At 49.1% G+C, this 18,349-nt stretch overlaps 1 protein-coding gene across 1 annotated transcript in view; it reads right to left on the reverse strand.

Annotated features, from left to right (window-relative positions):
* LIPC (lipase C, hepatic type) overlaps positions 1-17,316 on the reverse strand; it is a 33,022-nt gene extending 15,706 nt beyond the window's left edge. The window contains exons 1-6 of the mRNA XM_021706878.1: positions 17,160-17,316; positions 14,082-14,269; positions 9,896-10,078; positions 9,125-9,242; positions 6,663-6,896; positions 3,819-4,061 (exon numbers count right to left, since the gene is read on the reverse strand). Of these exons, the coding sequence (XP_021562553.1) occupies positions 3,819-4,061; positions 6,663-6,896; positions 9,125-9,242; positions 9,896-10,078; positions 14,082-14,269; positions 17,160-17,316 (1,123 nt within the window). The remainder of the gene's footprint in view (positions 1-3,818; positions 4,062-6,662; positions 6,897-9,124; positions 9,243-9,895; positions 10,079-14,081; positions 14,270-17,159) is intronic.
* Between the last annotated feature and the right edge of the window lie 1,033 nt (positions 17,317-18,349).

The raw sequence follows: 18,349 nt of genomic DNA on the forward strand, positions 1-18,349 counted from the left end.
CTCTCCCTGGAAGGCAGTGAAAACCTTCCAAAAAGTAGTTGAGAAAAGCCAAGTCAGACAGATTCCCGAGTCATGGCTTGGCCAGTCATCTCACCAGCTAGCAGGAAGGAGTACTCCTGGCAGCTGGAGCAGGAGCCCAGAGTGCAGGCCAGAGGAGAGCCGGAACACAGAGGGGAGTCAGAAGGAGCAGTTTGGAGAGGTGGGGAGAGGAGGAGGGCAGGACACACAGCTGGAATGACCCTGGAGTGAGAGGCACTCAGTGAATGGGGCTTGTTCTGCACTGAGGAACAGAGGTCGTGGAGTCCAAGCCATCTGGGATTCAGTGCTGTGCTTGATACTCACAAACTGAGTGACCTTGGGAAGATGATTTAACCTCTGAATCTCTATCGATAATTAAGCATAATAAATTCTCGCATCTCTCTCTCTCTCTCTCTATCTGTCTCTCTCTCCTCCCTCTCGTCTCTCTCTGTCTCTCTCCGTGTGTCTCTCTGTCTTTGGGTTGCTGTGAGGATCCACGGATAAATGAGCTAATTTGCGCAACACACCCTGCATGGTGCCTGGGTAGAGTGCCCCCAAGTGCCACTTCCCTCCCCTCCACACAGTTACCTCATCCAGCTGCTCTGAGGATTAAATTAGATGAGGTACCTGCTAAACAGGATTTACTCAGTACAGATGAGTTTCCTTCTCCCTCCCTTAAAAACAGTCTCCCCAACTGGTAAAGGTTCCTCGTGAGAGAGTGAGAATGGAAGTGGGCGATAAATTGCCTCGTTTCACTCAGCGACTGTTTCCCAATTCTCTCCTGCTACTGCTGCACTCTCAGAGTGTTTACCCGGGTTTTGGCATGCGGGTGTAGAAAATAGATCCTTTGATGGTTTTGTCGAAATATCTTGGGAGCCAGAGGAATGTGGGCCAAGTTAGTCAGCCTTTGTGAAACTACAATCAGGAGGCGATGTTTATCTTGCCCAACCAGACCCTGCACTAAAATATATAGTACAATGAGATGTTTCTGAAAAATATGGATTATGGTTTCTCTGTAGGCCAGGGTTGGGCAAGTCTGCTCTTTTAAGAGTCTCTACGTATTCATAAACATGCTGGAGGTGGTCGGGGACAGAGACTTTGTGGGCTGTGTCAGAGATGACTGCAGCCATGGTGGGTGGGAACGATGTGGTTGTGGTGGCCTAGATTGAAGGCTTCACCCCAGCACCATCAATAGGACTCCCTGCTGTGACGAGGATATTTTATTTCTGTGTCCTCTGATCTGCAGCCATGTATCTGAGCACTTGAGAAATGGCACGTGTGACTGCGAAATGGAATTTTTGGTTTTACTTGAAGTAATTTAGATTTGGATTTAAATAGCTACATATGGTTTGTGGCTACTATATTAGATGACATAGCATTGTACAGATTGCAGCATCCCATGAGCAGCCGCCTCCAACAGGCGAGTCTCACAAGGGTATAATTTTCAGCTATGCCCAGGGCACCTTGATGTAACTGCAGAGATGCCACTCCCCACTAGCAAGTGAAACCAGGTTGAGGAGGTTAAAACTTTGCTCACTGGAAGGGCTGAAGTAGAACTGAGGAGAAACTGGGGGCCGAGGGACAGAGAGGAGAGGGTGGGAGGGTGTGGTGCAGGCCACAGCTCAGCACTGGATCCTCCGTCAGAGCTGGGGGTTAAGGTTCCTGGCTAGTCCTGGCAGTCCTGCCTTGTGGTCTCCACCTCACTGGCCCAGTAGGAACCGTCTTCACTGGATGTCCTTGGGACAAGATAAGTAGTTGGTAATAAAGAGATAAAAATGTTGTCTCTAAGGGGCTCATTGCGAATTGGTCTCCGTCAAGTCCCCTGAGGGTAGGAGTCCGCTTGAAGAGTGAATGAATGAATGAGCATGTTGATTATGGTAGCCATCGTGGGAGATAGTGCTGCCCTGATGTGATTCTGTGGGCTTCCTTAATAAGGAAGGGATCCTTGTGAGCTTGCCCTAGCAGTGCATGGTTGCTGGCAAACGGGAGGTTTGCTGGCAAATGGGAGGTCCTCAACCTGGCTCATGCCCACTGCTCTCACTTCCCCCCTTCCTTCTCTTGACACTTGCCTTCTTACCCTATCTCCAAGCCCTCAGTAGATGTCCTCAGGCTGGACCAAGCCCCTGAGTCAGATGAAGTTCCCAGGTCAGCCCTGGAAGGTGAAAAATGATCTCTTTTCTTCCCAGGTATCTCGAAGAGAAAACAATCCCCTCCTCCCTGTCTCCACTACCTTGCCCAACCCAGGGGCTGGTTATGGGTAGAAATCACTCAACTCATTGCTAAGAGGCACTAGGCCTTCCAAGAATTCACTCTGTGCCCCCGGGCAGATGATTTTCCCTGCGTAGGCCTTGGTTTCACCCTCTGTAAAATGGCAGAGTTGAACAGTTCCTTGCCATGCTAACGTTCCATGATTTAAATAGATCCAGTAGAAACCTAATTATCTAAGAGACTTAATCACTCTGGGTGGCTTTGCCATTCAAAAGGAGCTGGTTAACCCAAATGGGTCTCTAATTGGCAGCCTGCAGCAGGGGAGCCATCTCCATGGTGGGGAGGCCTTTCAAATTCCCTCACCTGTGAGCCCCTGTCTCCTTCAACCCTGTGGGACAGACAGCAGAGGGGACCCTTTGGCCTGAAAGATAACGTTATTACACCTACTCTTCAGATGTTATCTGCCACTCACAACAAATGTCTGTCAATCTTGGACCTGCTTGGCCCACGGAAGGGAGACCTGTCTGGAGAGCGAAAGTTCAGGTAAACAGAGGAATCCTGTGCCTAAAAAAAAATAATAATAAGCCTCCAGCAAGCTTGAACTTGTGCCTGGGAGTCAGGTGGCCCTATCCAGACCTCCTACAGCTGCATGGATGTCCTACCTTGTGGCCTCCACCCCTTTAAAACGGGATAATAACCAGCCCTGCTGACCTCACCCGACTGTTGTGGGAACCACAGGATGTAGAGGGCTGCATCGAATGTTTTGTATAAACAGCTCTCAAAAGCCAAGTGGTGGCGGTGGCCTGCTTGCATTCTCCAGATAACAAATGTCCTCATGGTAATAATCCAATAGCACAACATCAGATTCCTCTCCCAGCGCCGGAGAGAGTGTGAGGTGAAACAGTAAGATGCTAAATCATTCCTGAGCTGTCTTAAGGGTTAGGCAGAAATATGAGTGGCAACAGATGTCGGTTTGCTCTCTCCAGGAGGATTTAGGTTTCAGTGGAGTATTTCTCTGAAGCCCTTTCTCCAACCTCCTGTTCAACACAGGGAGTGACAGGGACTCACTTTCTGCCCTGAAGTTAAAGATTTTTAACCTCAGGGCACTGGAAGCTGATTCTCATCTTGGGCACTGGAAGCACTGGAATCTGATTCTCATCTTGGGAGGCCTCAGTGAGACAATAACGTCCTGTGAGATCAGCTGATTCAAACCTTAGAGGAAACCAAACGCACTCTAGAACCCATTTTTTCCCATGGGGACTGTAACAAGTTGAAAAAACTGGGTTCTAGAATGGGTTTAGAGACTCTTCTAGGTCCTCGTACAATGAAATCTGGGTGGTCCAGGTAACCGCTTGGGGCCGTCTGGATAGAATATTCTAGGCAACCATAAAATGGATCAAGAGAGGCCAACCCAAGGATTGTTTAAGAAATTATCAGGGTTTCTCTTCCTAGCCCTTGGTGGCAAGGTGGCCACATTCTTGGGCAGGGAGAAACGCTATGTCGACATCACTGTCTGGAGCCTGTGCAGTTTCAGAAACACTTAACAGATCGCATTGTGCCCTTCTGAAGGCCCCAGGCCAGCCAGCACTCACCTTTGAAGGGGGACTGCGCTCGTGTCACGAGGAAGAGCTGCTTGCTCTTGCTCTGCGGCTGCTGGCGGACGTGGTAGCCCAGTGTGTTGCAGCGGCCCTTCTTGCAACTCAGGCACAGGCCCTGGCTGAAGCTGCCCATGTTGCTGCACTGGTAGGCCATGCTCTGCATACCCGGGTACAGCAAGGAGTCGATGAAGAGGTGCACTGACCGCTCATGGGCGCATTTTATGGTCTGGGTGATGGCTGCAACGCAGGGCAAGAAGGACGTTATCACCTTCACCCAAGATGGCCTCAACTCAGAGGACCACCCTGGTCCTCAGCCCACAGCAGATTAGCTGTAGTGCATTGGGAGGCAGGGGTGGGACTGCTGAGGTTAGCCCACCGACACCAGTGGGATGAACAGCTGACCGAAAACTAAAGAAAGTAGACTCTCTGGGTCATATAGTGGTGGGGAAAAATCCAAGGCATTGCCGGGCTCCTGAGGGCACTCCTGTATTATGGCATGTTCCAGTAGGTGTTCAGTAGGCACCCAAGACATAAGAAAAGATCAAGTTACTTCATGAAGCAGTTTAGTGTAATCTGTTGTAAAACTATTTCTCTCAAATGGTTAAAAGTACTTGAGTGCTGATGCCTGGAGGGGGAGCTTTCTGGAACAGGCTTGTGTGGGATGTCTCTTTCCTTAGTAAAGCTAGATGCATGAGGCATTCTTGTATCAGCTGAGGCCTCTCCTGAAACACTTTATGTACCAAAGCAGCCACTGCCTCCCTTAGGTACCAGGACAGCAAAACCAGCATGGGGAATAGATTTGGAATGACATTCCCCAGCAACCAGGTCTAAAGAGGCTTGAACTCCCCTCCCCCCAACAAAAGCTTGTAAGGTTGATTTACCTTGGATTTTATCTCTTTTTTTAACCTCCAAATCTTTCATTTATTTACTCATTTATTTACTGAGTCCTACTCTGTCACCCAGGCTGGCGTGCAGTAGCACAATCACTGCTCACCACGGCCTCGATTTTCTGGGCTCAGGCAAGTCTTCCACCTCAGTCTCCCGAGTAGCTGGGACTACAGATATATATCACCATGCCTGGCTAATCTTTATTTTTTTTGGTAAAGATGTGGTTTTGCTATGTTGTCCAGGCTGGTCTCAAACTTCTGGACTCAGGCAATCCTCCTGTCTCAGCCTTCCAAAGTGCAGGGATTACAGATGTGAGCCACTACGCCCAATTCTAACTCTCCCAATTTTAACCTATCTATGCTGAGCAACCACCACAAGACATGTGAAGCACCTGCTATAAAGGGAGAACTCGGGTAACTTTGCCAAAAGCAACCTCCCCAAGTGTCTGGAAGCTGAATGTTCGGTTTAGTCATGGCAGTGCTTGGTGACTAGTGGCTGCACTGATTGAGTGCCCCACCCCCCGGGAGGAGGGTTGTGTGTTGAATGCCTTCTACTTGTGTACTGCCCAAATCTTTACCACAGTTCCTTGAGCAGTTGTGATCCATGAGAAAGCTGAACTTCCAAGACATCATTCACTCACTCAAGTGCACGAAGCCAGGATGTGGTGATGGGGAAGACAGTTATCGAGTGATCTCCTGTTCAGGTTAGGAGAGCTACCCCAGAATAGGAACACTTTCAAACATAGGGGGTGAAGAAAGTTGAGAAAAAAACCACCCTAAGGCTGGGCAGGCTGAATACGTATACTTCGTTCCATCACTTTGAAGGTCGGCACAGAAGAGCAAATGGCAGTGATTGGTCAAGGTCATGTCTACCAGGCAAATGGTGCCCAAACACTGTCCCAAGTGGTCTGTGGGGAGCTTGTGAGGGTGATGATCGGGAAGAGGGCGGGATGGTCAGCTGGGAACTGCTGGTGACTGGAGGGGCGGTGACACGGGTATGTTCCCAGAAGACTCTCAGGCGTGGGCGGGCGGAAGGCTGGGAGTCCAGCCAGAATGAGATGATGTGGAGTGTGAAGGTCATTCTGATGCTGGGGAGGTGAGGGTGGCGATGTCATCACGACAGAGCGTATTCTCAGCTCAGTGTTGCGTGATCTGGGAAAGGTGGCCTGCAAGGGAGTGGGGGTCTCCAGTCGGCTAAGAGTGATTGGCATATTTTAATCAGGATGATATTTTATTATAGCAAGAAGTGTGGAATGCCTGCAGAATGTGCAGTTTCTGCTGACATTTTTGTTCTTTAATCCTGTGCATGTTATCAACGTGCATGTTAATGTTTCAGCTTTAGGATTTGAGAGAGAAGTGGGATCACAACCCAGATAATGCCACATTCGGTTTCTGCCCTGAGGGAAAGGACGTGACAAGGACATATTTGAAGCTGTGTTTCTCACTGGAAGAATCTCAGTAAGGTCCTGTAGCATCCTCTAGTTAAATCTTCCGGGAGTGGGGTGAAAGTGAGACTGAGAGCCGAGGGTCCATGACCTATTGAGTGTGTCCTCATGCGGCTCAGAATAGGGGATGCCCCCTGAGTGAGGAAACTTCTGGAGAGGGAGGGCTAACCACGGGAATTGGGACTCAGTTCTCAGCGGGGTTAGTGCCCGTGGACAGGCTTTGCTGGAGCACACTGAGTGTCGTAAGAAACCTGGATTTTTGCTGGCACCCCTCTGCTCGTTCTCAGGGCTCCTCCTTGGCCTGTTACAGGGAGCGGCCACTGGGGGCCCATTACCCTTGCCCACTCCCATACGCTCTCCTTCTGAGTGGGTGCGTTGACCATACACCCCTAGCCTCTACCTTGCCAGACCATTCCCTGAGTCCCACACAGTGGGTAGATTCCACTGGATTGCAGAGGCCTTTGGAAGTATAGGTGGTAGCTTTCGGCCCATGACTTCCTCCTCACCGTTGAAGCCATGCTGGGCAATATGTCTGTAGAGCTCCAGAAAGTGGCAGCCAGGCTGGAAAGAGCCCCCATTGGGGTAGAAGTCATAGTGCGCTATGGGCTGTTTGATACCCACGCTCAGGCCCATGTGCTCTCTGGTGAAAGTGTGAATGGCATCCACAAAGATGGCGTCATCTGGAGAAAGCCGGTCTCTGGCGGATGCTCCCTCAAACAAAGGGCCTGCAGCGTCCAGCCCTAATTGGGAAGCAAGCAGGGTTAGGTGGGAGCAAGGAGAGGGGAGGAGACACATGCTCTTTAGATTTTTGATATCATTACACATTAATGAGTTAGCAGGAAGAAGAAAAACCAAGGGCATAATCTCTCTATAGAAAACCTTGCCATAACCTTTTCTCAGTTAAACCACAGTAACTTGAGGTGCTAAGAATCAGACACAAGCCGGGCATTATCTAGCAGGGAAAGAGATTTACAGAAACTATCCAGTGGTAGAATAAGGTTGTGAGAGAAGGCTTGATTTATTAAGCAAATCAATGTTAAGTACTTCTTCCAGCTACTTTCAAGACCATCTGTTTGCATTAAAAAAGCGCCAATGTGTTCATTATAAGTAGTTCCAACCTACTCATCAAAGAAATAATTCATTTGCCTGCATGTTGTCGATAATTTTCCTAAACAGACTTGTCTCCTACACAAATGCCATTTTATTGGAGTGTCCAGAACAGCCTTGGGATATTGCTGTACCCGGGTAAAAATGCTGTGAGCAAACAGGGCTGCTCAGAGCTCTGGTCTTCAAGCAGATGTGTTTGCATGAAACAAAGTGGCAGCTCCAGGCTGGTGGGAGTCGGGAGTATTTATGCATTCTAACTCCCTTCCCTGTCTTTCTTCCTTCACCATCTCAGGGACCCTCTGGTGTCCCATTCAACCCTGACTTCCTCCCCTACTGGGAGTGAATAAATTGGGCTATGAGAGAGATCGCCTGTTCTCCAGCCCCACCCACAGTTACAAATTTAAAACGTCCTGGTGTGATTTATATTCCTTTCCTCATCAGGCTGACAGCAGACTAACAACAGGGTAACGAGCCTTTCTGTTGCCTGAGATGGGTGGGCCCAGCTTATAGTGCCTGATGTGACCCACAGCACCACAGGGGACCCTCACTGTGGTGAGATGCAGGACCTCAGGGGACCCTCACTGTGATTCTGACAGATTCCTTATCCGCTTTCTCAGTGGGAGGTCTGCTCACCACCAGACTACTGAGGGTTAAATCAGTGGAGGCCAAATGCTGGTGTGTAGAGTGGGCTTCCCCAGTCACCAGCAAGATGAAGGGGGAAGAAAAGGGATGAAGAGACGAGTTTTCATAATTACAAATTTATTTAGTTTAAAATGTCTGCCATTATCCCTATTCTTTTTCATGTTCAAATAAATCTCCTCTTTTATGAAAGATATAGTAGATAGTAGTTGTTTTTAAAACTGTTCTTAATTGATAAAATGTAAAATCACAACAACTCTGTTATTCTTCTAAGATGTTCTTTGTTTTAGCCTGTGAAATATTGTTTGAGCCTGTTGGGTATTGAAGGATGAGTAAGAGCTTGATAGGATAGGACAGGGTGGGTGAGTGGTGGGCAAAGGCAACAGCTCATGCAAAAGCCCAGAGGCACAAGGGGCCATGGTATGTTTGCCAAGGGGAGAAAATACTAGTGTGCTGCAGCCAAGAACTACAGGAAGAAACTGGCAAGAGGAGAAGTTGGGGAGCTCTGGGGATACCACACTGGGGCGGGGGGGGCTTGCCTGTGCCTCTTGGGTTTTATTCCTCTAGGTATCAGTGGGCCTCAGGCTCTTCAACTGTGAGGCAACCTAACCAGCTGAGTGTTTTTTGGATCCTAATTTTGGGCAGTATGGGATGTGGGGTTGGCGTCAAGGACACCTGGGAGGATGGGCCTTCATGCATGAGTCCAGCCCTTTTTGGGCCATTTCTGAGTGAGTGTGGAGTTTGGGGTGAAGTTTCTTTGCAGAACTCCATCCCTCAATCCAAATGCGTCCCAGAGTAAAATGCTCATGCTTTGCAAATGTGGATACTGAGGCACCAACATGTCTGATGGGTTACAGCAAATTAAGGCTGTGATTCTTCCCTCCTAACTGACCCACATTGGACTTTGTAAGGCTACAGGTTCAAAAATACATTTCTTTCTTGCTGCAAAAATGTACAGAAGGCCCACTTTTTAGGCCCATTTGGCACATCTACAAGAGACATTCGTTTGAGAGGCAGTGGGAACTGAGGCTGGAATTTGCTCTGAACTCTGAAGCAGCAATCTGTGACTTTGGTCATGTTGGTGAGAATGCTACAAGAATGCGACAAGGCCTGTCGTTAACTCTGATCCATCACGAAAAGGGTCATCACTGATGTGCTTGTTGGGAAAACAAGTCCTCGTGTGAGGGAGGAGATGAGTTTGTAAGTTATTAGGCATGGTTACCTGTAATTCTCCCAATCTTGTGCGTTCGGCCCATGGAACTGCCAGCAAATCCCGAGACGTGTGCACCTAGGCTGTACCCAATTAGGTGGACCTTGCTTGGAGAGAAGTGGACAGAGTCCTGGAAGACAGCAGTGGGTTGGGGGCAAGAGGAGGAGAACTGCCTGGGCGAAGCCTTTTGTGGGTGCAGCGTGCCCTGATGCTCACTCTGTCCTTTGTGCTTGTTTGCAAGTGAGGTGCTTTATTCACACCCCGAATTGAATCCAGTTTCTCACCTGGCTGACCCTCCTTTTTGGGCTCTGCCACCTGGGACCCTGCCTGGTGGCTGCTGCCTTCTGCCTGCCTGTCTTCCTGGGATACTCATACCCTAAGAAGTGAGGCCCCACTTGTGTACCTAACCCTGAATTGTACCCCACATCTTGAAAATAAAATAATAAATAAATAAATAAAGGAAAAAAGAAGTGAGGCCATCCCTCTGTGTGGGGGCTGATGGCTACAGGGTGTGTTTGGGTGCCCTTAGGATGTCAAAGGAGGTGGGTGTAGGAGGAAGAGTGGATGGGGAGAGGGGAGAAAACAGTTCTACAAAAGAGGGGTACCAGAGAGGCATCTGAGAGTGCCCTGGGGTCTGGTTTCAGTCTCCTACAGGCCTACACCTGTACGCCTAGCATCAGCAGCTCCCCTGCCTGGTCCCTTGCTGCTGGAGGCCAGCTTATTTCAGTCCCTCTTAGATGGTGGGAAGGAGGGCAGGGCTTGGGAGGATGGGGCAGAGCTTACCTGCAGCCACCGGAGAAGAGCTGCGACCTCCTGGCCCACAAGGCGGGTGTTGCGGACGGCAATGGTGTAATGGTGATGGGCCCGGGCGATCCAGTCCACCAGCCCCACGTTCACTGGTTGGGCCGGCCGAGACTTCAGTGCAGTCACCAGCTGCCAGATCCAGTTTTCCAGCAAGCCGTCCACCTAAGGAGGGGACAGAGGCAGGACTGCACAGGCTTCCTTGCTCGGCACTCATGCCTCTTCCTTCTGCGATTCTTGGATAATGCTGGATCCTTCTCCCCGAGAGAGGGCTTGCCACCAGGTTTCTCAGCCTCACACTAGTGACATTTTGGACCAATATTTCTTTGTCATGGGAGGCTGTTCTGTGCTTTGTACGATGGCTCATCAACTAGACACCAGCAGTTGCACCCCTCTACCCCAGGAATCACAAACCAAAATGGGCCAGGTGCAGTGGCTCATGCCTATAATCCCAGCCCTCTGGGAGGCCAAGGCAGGAGGATTGCTAGAGCCCAGGAGCCTGAGACCAGTTTGGGCAGCATAGCCTGTCTCCGTTTCTACAAAAAATCAAAAAATTAGCCAGGTGTGGTGATTTGTGCTTGTAGTTTCAGCTACTTAGATGGAGGCTGAGGTGGAAGGATTACCTGAGCCCCCAAGAGGTTGAGGCTACAGTGAGCTGTGATCAAGCCACTGCACTCCAGGCTGGGCAACAGAGTGAGACCCCAGGTCAAAAGAAAAAAAAAAAGATTTCCAGACTTTGCCAAATGTCCTCACCTGAGAACCATTGTCTTACTTTTTCCCTACTTTGGAACTATCTTTGTAAGGCTTAAAGCCATGGAGATGTCTGTGTAGACCAGGTACTGGAAGCTGCCTTATCCCTATCCTCTGCTCGCTACCTCCTTCAAGGCCACTCTGCCACATCTCGGAACCCCAGCATTCAATCTGCCCTTGCCTACTGCATTCTCCTGGCTTTGGTGGGACTAGCACTGCAAGCCTGAACAGAGTAGGAGCCGAAGAAGCATCTGTGGGGAATTGTCCTGTGTGTGCACCTGGTTTGTAGGGCACTCCAAGGGGTCTGCAGAGCAGACACTGGTGCTCTATCTTAAAGGATCCATAGGAGTTCAGTAAAAAGGAAGAGGGTAGGCAGGCGAATGTGGCTGTGTTGAGGTCCAGGCAGGAAGACCAGCACGTGCAGAGGCACAGAATCATGAGAGAGCAGCGTGGTGTGTCTGGGGAGAGGAGGAAGGTTGGGTGGGCTAAAGGCTAGACCTCAGGGGGCGAAGAGGGAGGGCTCCACTGGGGTCTGGCATGTTATTCCAAGGTAAGATGCTTTCATTTAATAAATGTTTACCAGGGGCCATCTGTGTGCATGTAGCCTTTTGGGTTCAAATTCAGGGTCCCCCAGCTACGAGCTGAATGATCTTGGAGAAATTATTTGACTTCTCTGTGCCTCCGTTTTCTCATCTTAATTATGCCCTCCTTCAAGGATCGTTGTGAAGATGAAATAAGTTAATAGATGTAAAGCATTTAGAACAGTGCTGGGAACATAGTAAATGTTAGTTATTGTAGCTGTTGCTGTTGTTTGAGTAAGGGTCTCACTCTTATCGTCCAGGCTGGAGTGCACTGGTACAATCAGGGGTCACCACAGTCTCGACCTCCAGGACTCAGGTGATCCTTCCACTTCAGACTCCTGACTAGCTGAGACTATAGGTTAGCTATATATCATGTCCGGCTAATGTTCTGATTTTTTTTTTTTTTGTAGAGATGTTGGTCTCAAGTGATCCTCTTGCCTTGACTTCCCAATGTGCTGGAATTACAGATATGAGCCACCATGCCTGGCCTTGTTGTTATTATTATTATTATTTTGAGTTGGAGTCTTACTTCATTGCCCAGGCTGGAGTGCAGTGGCACACTCACGGCCACTCCAGTGTCAACCTGCTGGGCTCCGGCAATCCTTCCACCTCAGCCTTCCAAGTAGCTGGAACTACAGGGATGCACTACCACTCCTGGCTAATTTTTTATTTGTTGTAGAGACGAGGTCTCGCCAAGTTGCCCGGGCTGGCCTTGAACCCACAGGCTTAGGCAATCCATTTGCCTCATTCTCCCAGAGTGCTGGGATTATAGGCTAAGTCACCGAATCCGGCCTATTATTATTATTATTAGTAGTAGTAGACATATTCAAGGCTGGACAGAATTTTGATAATGAAGAGTGCATTTTGGTAAAAAGGATCCTGGTAAGAGGACCCTGTAAGCTTCATGTTGCATTTTTATTTTTTATTTAATTTAATTAATTAATTTATTTATTTTGAGTTGGAGTCTCACTCTGTCACCCAGACCGGCGTGCAGTGGCCGCTCCCGGCCACCGCAGCCTCAACCTGCTGGGCTCCGGCGATCCTTCCGCCTCAGCCTTCCATGTAGCTGAAACTACAGGCACGCTACCATGCCTGGCTAATTTTTTACTTATTGTAGAGATGAGGTCTCACCAAGTTGCCCAGGCAGGTCTCGAACCCATGGGCTCAGGCAATTCACTCACCTCGGCCTCCCAAAGCGCTGGGATTACAGGCTGAGCCACCGAGCCCGGCTCATGTTGCATTTTTAAATAGGACTCATTCATTTGATCATGCATTCGGTTAATGAACATATATAGTGGATACTGTCCCACAGTGGTCAGTTAGATAAGAATAGGGCAGAATCCTTTCCAGTAAGGAGCTCACAGCCTAGCAGAGAGACAAATACAGACAGTGACAGAGCTGAGCAGCACAGCCATGATAGGGGGGCTTGGGGTGGCATGGGAATGCCTGGGACACTGAATGCCCTGGGGAAGGCCTGGAATGGAGGCAGTGGAGGCTTGCAGGAGGACCAGTTTGGGACTGTGTCCTACAGTAAAAGTGGGAGTTCATTGTGAGAAGAGGAGGAGAAAGGACACTCTAGGCCAAGGGCACAGCCCAAGCCAAGTCCATGAGGAGAGACATTACCCTGGAGGGAGCTCTGAGCAGACAGCTTTGCTGGAAGTTGCTATGGGAGATAGGGAGAGGTGAAGAGGAGGAAAGTGGACGGATGGGCCCATTGTGCTCTCTAGGGTAGGACAGAGTACTTTTCAACCAGTTGGCAGGGAAAGGTTCCTAGGTCATGAAATGGACAACCACATCTCTGGAGGGCTCAAATTGTGAACTAAACTTCACAATTTGGGTGGGCTGGGGACTGGAGAGGCAGGATTTCCTCTTGGAGACAAGTCCTCACATGGTTTGACGTGACTCATTGTCCGCAGTGTCCTTTCTGACCTTCTTCCATAGCAATAGAACATTTAGAGTCCCAAAAGGCTACATTTTCTTTTTGAGGTTAAACTTCTCAGTCACCTTTCCTCCTAACTATGGCCAATGGAAATCATCAGAAGAATTTCACTGATGCTCTGGGAGGCCTGAAAACATGCTTTTATGCCAAAAGCCATTGAACTCTGCACTCTTAATGGATGGGTTGTATGCTATGTGAATTATATATTATTTTATAAAGTTATTTTTGAAAACTTGCTTTTTTGACCACTTTGTATGCTGCCTTTGTATATGTTTCTTACTACATTGTGCTGCCTGAAATAAAGATGTGATAGCTAGTGCTCTGGCTGCCATCTTGGACTGTGAGGATGAGGGTCACCCCCAAAGATGGCAGACCAGTGAGCTGGAAGAGGCTGAAGCCTTGAGGACTGCATTGAGCAAAGTTGTCTAGCCAGTTTTGGGGTTATACATCTCTGAACTGCTAAGGAATAAAAACAAACTTCTATTTTATTTGAACCACTACTCATTTGAGCCTCTGCTGTTTGTTAAATCTTACTGTTATGATCTTCCACTGGGAGCCCATGTCTTCTGGCTTCTCACCTCCTCTTGGGAATCATGCAGATCCAGGCAGGAGGCTTCCTGCTGTGTGGACTGCAATCCCATATGGGCTCTAATGAGCTGCGTGACCCTTTTGAGCCACTTTTATCTGAAACATGGAGATGACATTTGCCCTGCCCTGGGATTGAGATAATCAATGAGCTAACGTGTGGGGAAGCACCTGGAACATGAGAACAGGCTTTACAAATATTAGGCATGAAGTTGTGATCACCAGCTCCCTGGCTTTGTAGTAAAACCGAATGCACTAGGAAGAGAAAGGAAAAGGTGAAGACAAGAGAAGAAAAGCCTGTCAGCATTCCTACCGACCACCCGTGGATGATCAGCACCAGAGGCAGGGAGGAGTTGAAGCCGCACTCTTGCAGCGTGTCTGGACGATTGGGCCGAATCCGACAGCCCTGATTAGTTTCGTCTTCAAAGAGCAGGAATTTGGTCTCCATCTCCTGCAGTGTTTTCTTCGTTTCAACAGCTCGAGATCTTCTCCCAAATGGCTCTGGAATATAAGATTGGGGATGATGCTCAGCCTGCTAGCTGCCCACCTCTGCCAACCCCGAGTCCACACAAAAGCTGCTTCTGAGAGCAAAAGACAATTAGGTTACTGTGAGGAGCTGGAGATCAGAATGAGCTACAGCACTGGGGAACCCCAAAGGGTATTTCCAGGGGAATGGCCAAGAGGACCCAACACAGAGGTTGAGGGGGCCAGATCCTCCATCCTGTGTCCTGCCATTCATGGGACCAGCCAGTGAGATGCTGGAGTAACTCTAGGGTGTGAGGAAGATAGGCAAGGCAGCCTTTCTGGAGGCTTGAAGAGGATTAGTACCTCACCCCAAATCATACTGCCAGTCAGCAATAGAGCCAGGATTTGAACCAAATCTCGCTGTCTCCAATCCCATCCCTATGTCTCTACCTAGGCAGACAATGAATAAAGCATCTTCGCTGGATGACACTATGTATTATCTCATATGGTTCAACTTGTTCTCACTTGCAGACACGTCATATCATATAAGCTTGGCACGAACAAGGTACGGAGAATGGCGATGAGGAGGACCTTCGAGAGAGTGATGGATTGCGCTCGAGGGAGGGAGTGGCATTCAGCGAGGGGTTTTCAGAGAAGGTGGTGCTGACCCTGGCCTTGCAGGATGACGGAGACTTGTGTGTGTGTGTGTGTGTGTGTGTGTGTGTGTGTGTGCACGCGCTGGGGGACAGAGGAGGACTTGCTGACCTGAGGAACAACCCGAGTGGAGGTTCAGAGGCATTTAACCCTGTGGATGTAAGGAGGCTGGGGAGGCCAGCTGGGATGCTGAGGAGTCTGGGCTTGCTGCTCTAGATGACAGGCTGCTGTTAAGCGTTGTCAGCAGAAAGGAATAGATGGATATCGATTCAGAGTTCTTCAAAGACTACAGGGGTGGAGTGAGAGAGGGAGAGAAAGATTGTTCTAAAGATCTGACCTAGGCTGGGTGTGGTGGCTTAGTCTGTAATCCCAGCACTTTGGGAGGCCAAGGCAAGAGGATTGCCTGAGCTCAGTGATTCGAAATGAGCCCGGACAACTTGGTGAGACCTCGTCTCTACAATAAATCACAAAAATTAGCCAGGAGTGGTTGCACATGCCTGTAGTTCCAGCTACTTGGAAGGCTGAGGTGGAAGGATCACCTGAGCCTTCCAAGTAGCTGAAATTACAGGCATGTGCAACCACTCCTGGCTAATTTCTGTGATTTATTGAAGCTGCGGTGGCTGTGAGTGTCCCACTGCACTCCAGCCTGGGTGACAGAGTGAGACTCCAACTAAAAAAAAAAGATATGACATAACTGGGCGCAGTGGCTCAAGCCTGTAATCCCAGCACTTTTGGAGACCAAGGCAAGAGGATTGCCTGAGCCCAGGGGTTCGAGACCAGCCTGGGCAACTTGGTGAGACCTTGTCTCTACAATAAATCAAAAAATTTGCTGGTGTGGTAGCACATGCCTGTAGTTCCAGCAACTTGGAAGGCTGAGGCAGAAGGATCACCTGAGCCCAGCAGGTGGAGGCTGTGGTAGCCATGAGTGTGCCACTGACTCCAGCCTGAGTGACAGAGTAAACTCCAACTCAAAAAAAAGAGATCTGACCTTCCCTTGTTTTACTGTGAGGGCCTATAGCCTCTCTTCAAGGGAGCCTCACCCTGACCATGTGCCACTTGGGACTGAGGGTGGGGGTGGCCACCCAGCTCTGCAGAGCAGCCCAGAAGCTGTCCTGACCCTGGTGCTGGACCAGAGACAGACATGGCTGCTCAGAGGCGGGTGAAGCCTGGGAGGTGCTATGTTTCCATTGGGTGGCATGTCAAGACAGGTAACATCTTTTCTGCCAAGATTAGGGATCAGGCAAGTGCTGGTGGAGGAAGCTGTCATCCCCTCTTCCGGTAGGGGGTGGCCTCCCTTGTGGCTGAGGGGCAAACACAGGGCACATCGGCATTTTTGGTCAGTGAACTCAATTCCACCCGATTATTAAGGACCCTGATTATCCTTTCTGAGCATGAAATCATTCAGGCTTCTCAAATAATAAGTCTTGGGCTTTTGGTTTCAGGGGACGGTAGGACCGAGAGATGATGAACCCACAAAGTGCAAGAGGAGGCATGAATTAAGCCAATTTTCCCACCCAAAGGTTATTAATTCAAAAGGTTATTAATTCCCAGCAAAGGGCAATGATTTTTCACTATGATGACAGAATGAAATGCATCATATTTTATTAAAAGATGTGAGCGAGAATCAGAATAACTTTTCTGAGATAATGAAGAACATTTCTGCTGCCCGTCTGAATTTCCCAAGCTGATAGACAGCCGAGCTTGTCCTCATTCGGGCAAGCCTCCTCTCGGCCCAGGCTGCCCACTTCACTGGGTGCGCTGCCCTCCTGGTCGTTCAAGTCAGAAGTCAGAGTGTCACCTGGCACGGCTGTGCCAGCCTATTGACCGGTCCAAAGCTTCAGGGTTCTTAAGTATCCCTAGAAGCCCATGCCTTAGTTCTCGGGCACATGTGTTTTGTTTGGTTCACTGCAGCAGCCTCCAAATTGGTCTCTTCATCCTCTTGCATAGCTGCTCAAAGAGTCTTTCTAGAATAGAAATGGCTACACTTGTTGGTGATGTTAAGCTGCTTGGCATTGCAGCCAAGATCACCACCTGGATGATGATCCCTCATCCCTCAGCTCCTCCTTCTCTCCATTCTGCCACTACCAGTAGTTTCCCACATGCCCATTCACACCTCTGTCCCTTTGCACCCTCCCTTCTTGCTCTGTCTCTGTTGCTCCATCCATACCCTCCAGGAGGCCTCTCATCCAACCAGAGAGAAGTTCTCCCTCCTGCTGTCAGCATTGTGCTCTGTCCCGGACTGCCTCAGGTGCTTGTCGTGCAGCCTGGTCACTCCCTTGTTTAGGTGTGTACTTCCGGTCGCAGGCTGTGAACGCATGGAGGGAAGCCCTGTGCAGGTGGTAGGTGCTCAATAAATGCTTAGTGAGTGATGTGGTATCCAGTGGAATCCAGGTCTCAGATCCAAGGCTAGCGTTCAGATTGTCGGTCATTTTTACATTGAACATAATGGAACCAACTTTCTTTTCTTCAGTGACTGCATAGCTACACCTTTCTTTATTTCAGGATAGCTGCCTCAGGTGCTGAAAGGACCATGGGAAAACAAAATGGAGACGAGAACAGTACCTATCTTATGGGGCTGTAAAGAGAATTAAATGAGATGTTCTATAAGGAGCTCAGAACAATGGCTGGCACATAATTAGCACCTATGGGAGAGTGTATTGTTAGAATAAGTACTGATTGGAGCTTTCAGCATCTTGTTTTTTCCATCTGTGAAATACTTTCTTTCTGTGAAAACTTGCCCCAGTTACCCACCCGGAGAGCCAAGCCTGTCTTTTGTATATTTACTCTGGACTTGGCTGTGAGAATAAGACCAGGTGCCTGGGACCTCAAGGCTGTTCAGGAGAGACCACGGAAAGAAATGATCAGATGAAAGGCCCACAGACACCTGAGCTGCACTGGGTGCTTCCTTTTCTCCCCTCCTAGGGACCTCAGCTGTCTTTAACATGTGTATGAGCCAGGAAGTTATATATACTATGTATATAGGTATGTGCTCATACATTCACTTCCTCAGAAACACTTATTTTTGGGCAACCGCCTCGGGTCCCCTCCCACTGTGGGAACTTTTCTGTCTTTTTAATAAATTCTGCTTTCAAAAAAAAAAAGAAACACTTTTATTTTTTATTTTTTGAAGCGGAGTCTCACTCCATCACCCAAGCTGGAGAGCAGTGGCACAATGACAGCTCACTACAGCCTTGCCCTTTTGGGCTCAGGCCATCCTTCCACCTCAGCCTCCCGAGTAGCTGGGACTACAGGTGCACACCACCATGACTAGCTCATTTAAAAATTTTTTTGTAGAGACAAGGTCTTGCCATGTTGCCCAGGCTGGTCCCAAGCTCCCAGGCTCAGGCAATCCTCTCGCCTTGGCCTCCCAAAATGCTAGGATTACAGGCATGAACAATCATTCCTGTCCTGTAATGAACTCTTATGAAGCACATATTATGTCCTATGTACTAGCTGGAGGCA

Source organism: Carlito syrichta, unplaced genomic scaffold (assembly GCF_000164805.1).
Source record: "Carlito syrichta isolate Samal-C Ts95f unplaced genomic scaffold, Tarsius_syrichta-2.0.1 Scaffold4872, whole genome shotgun sequence".
In the NCBI taxonomy this organism is placed as follows: domain Eukaryota; kingdom Metazoa; phylum Chordata; class Mammalia; order Primates; family Tarsiidae; genus Carlito; species Carlito syrichta.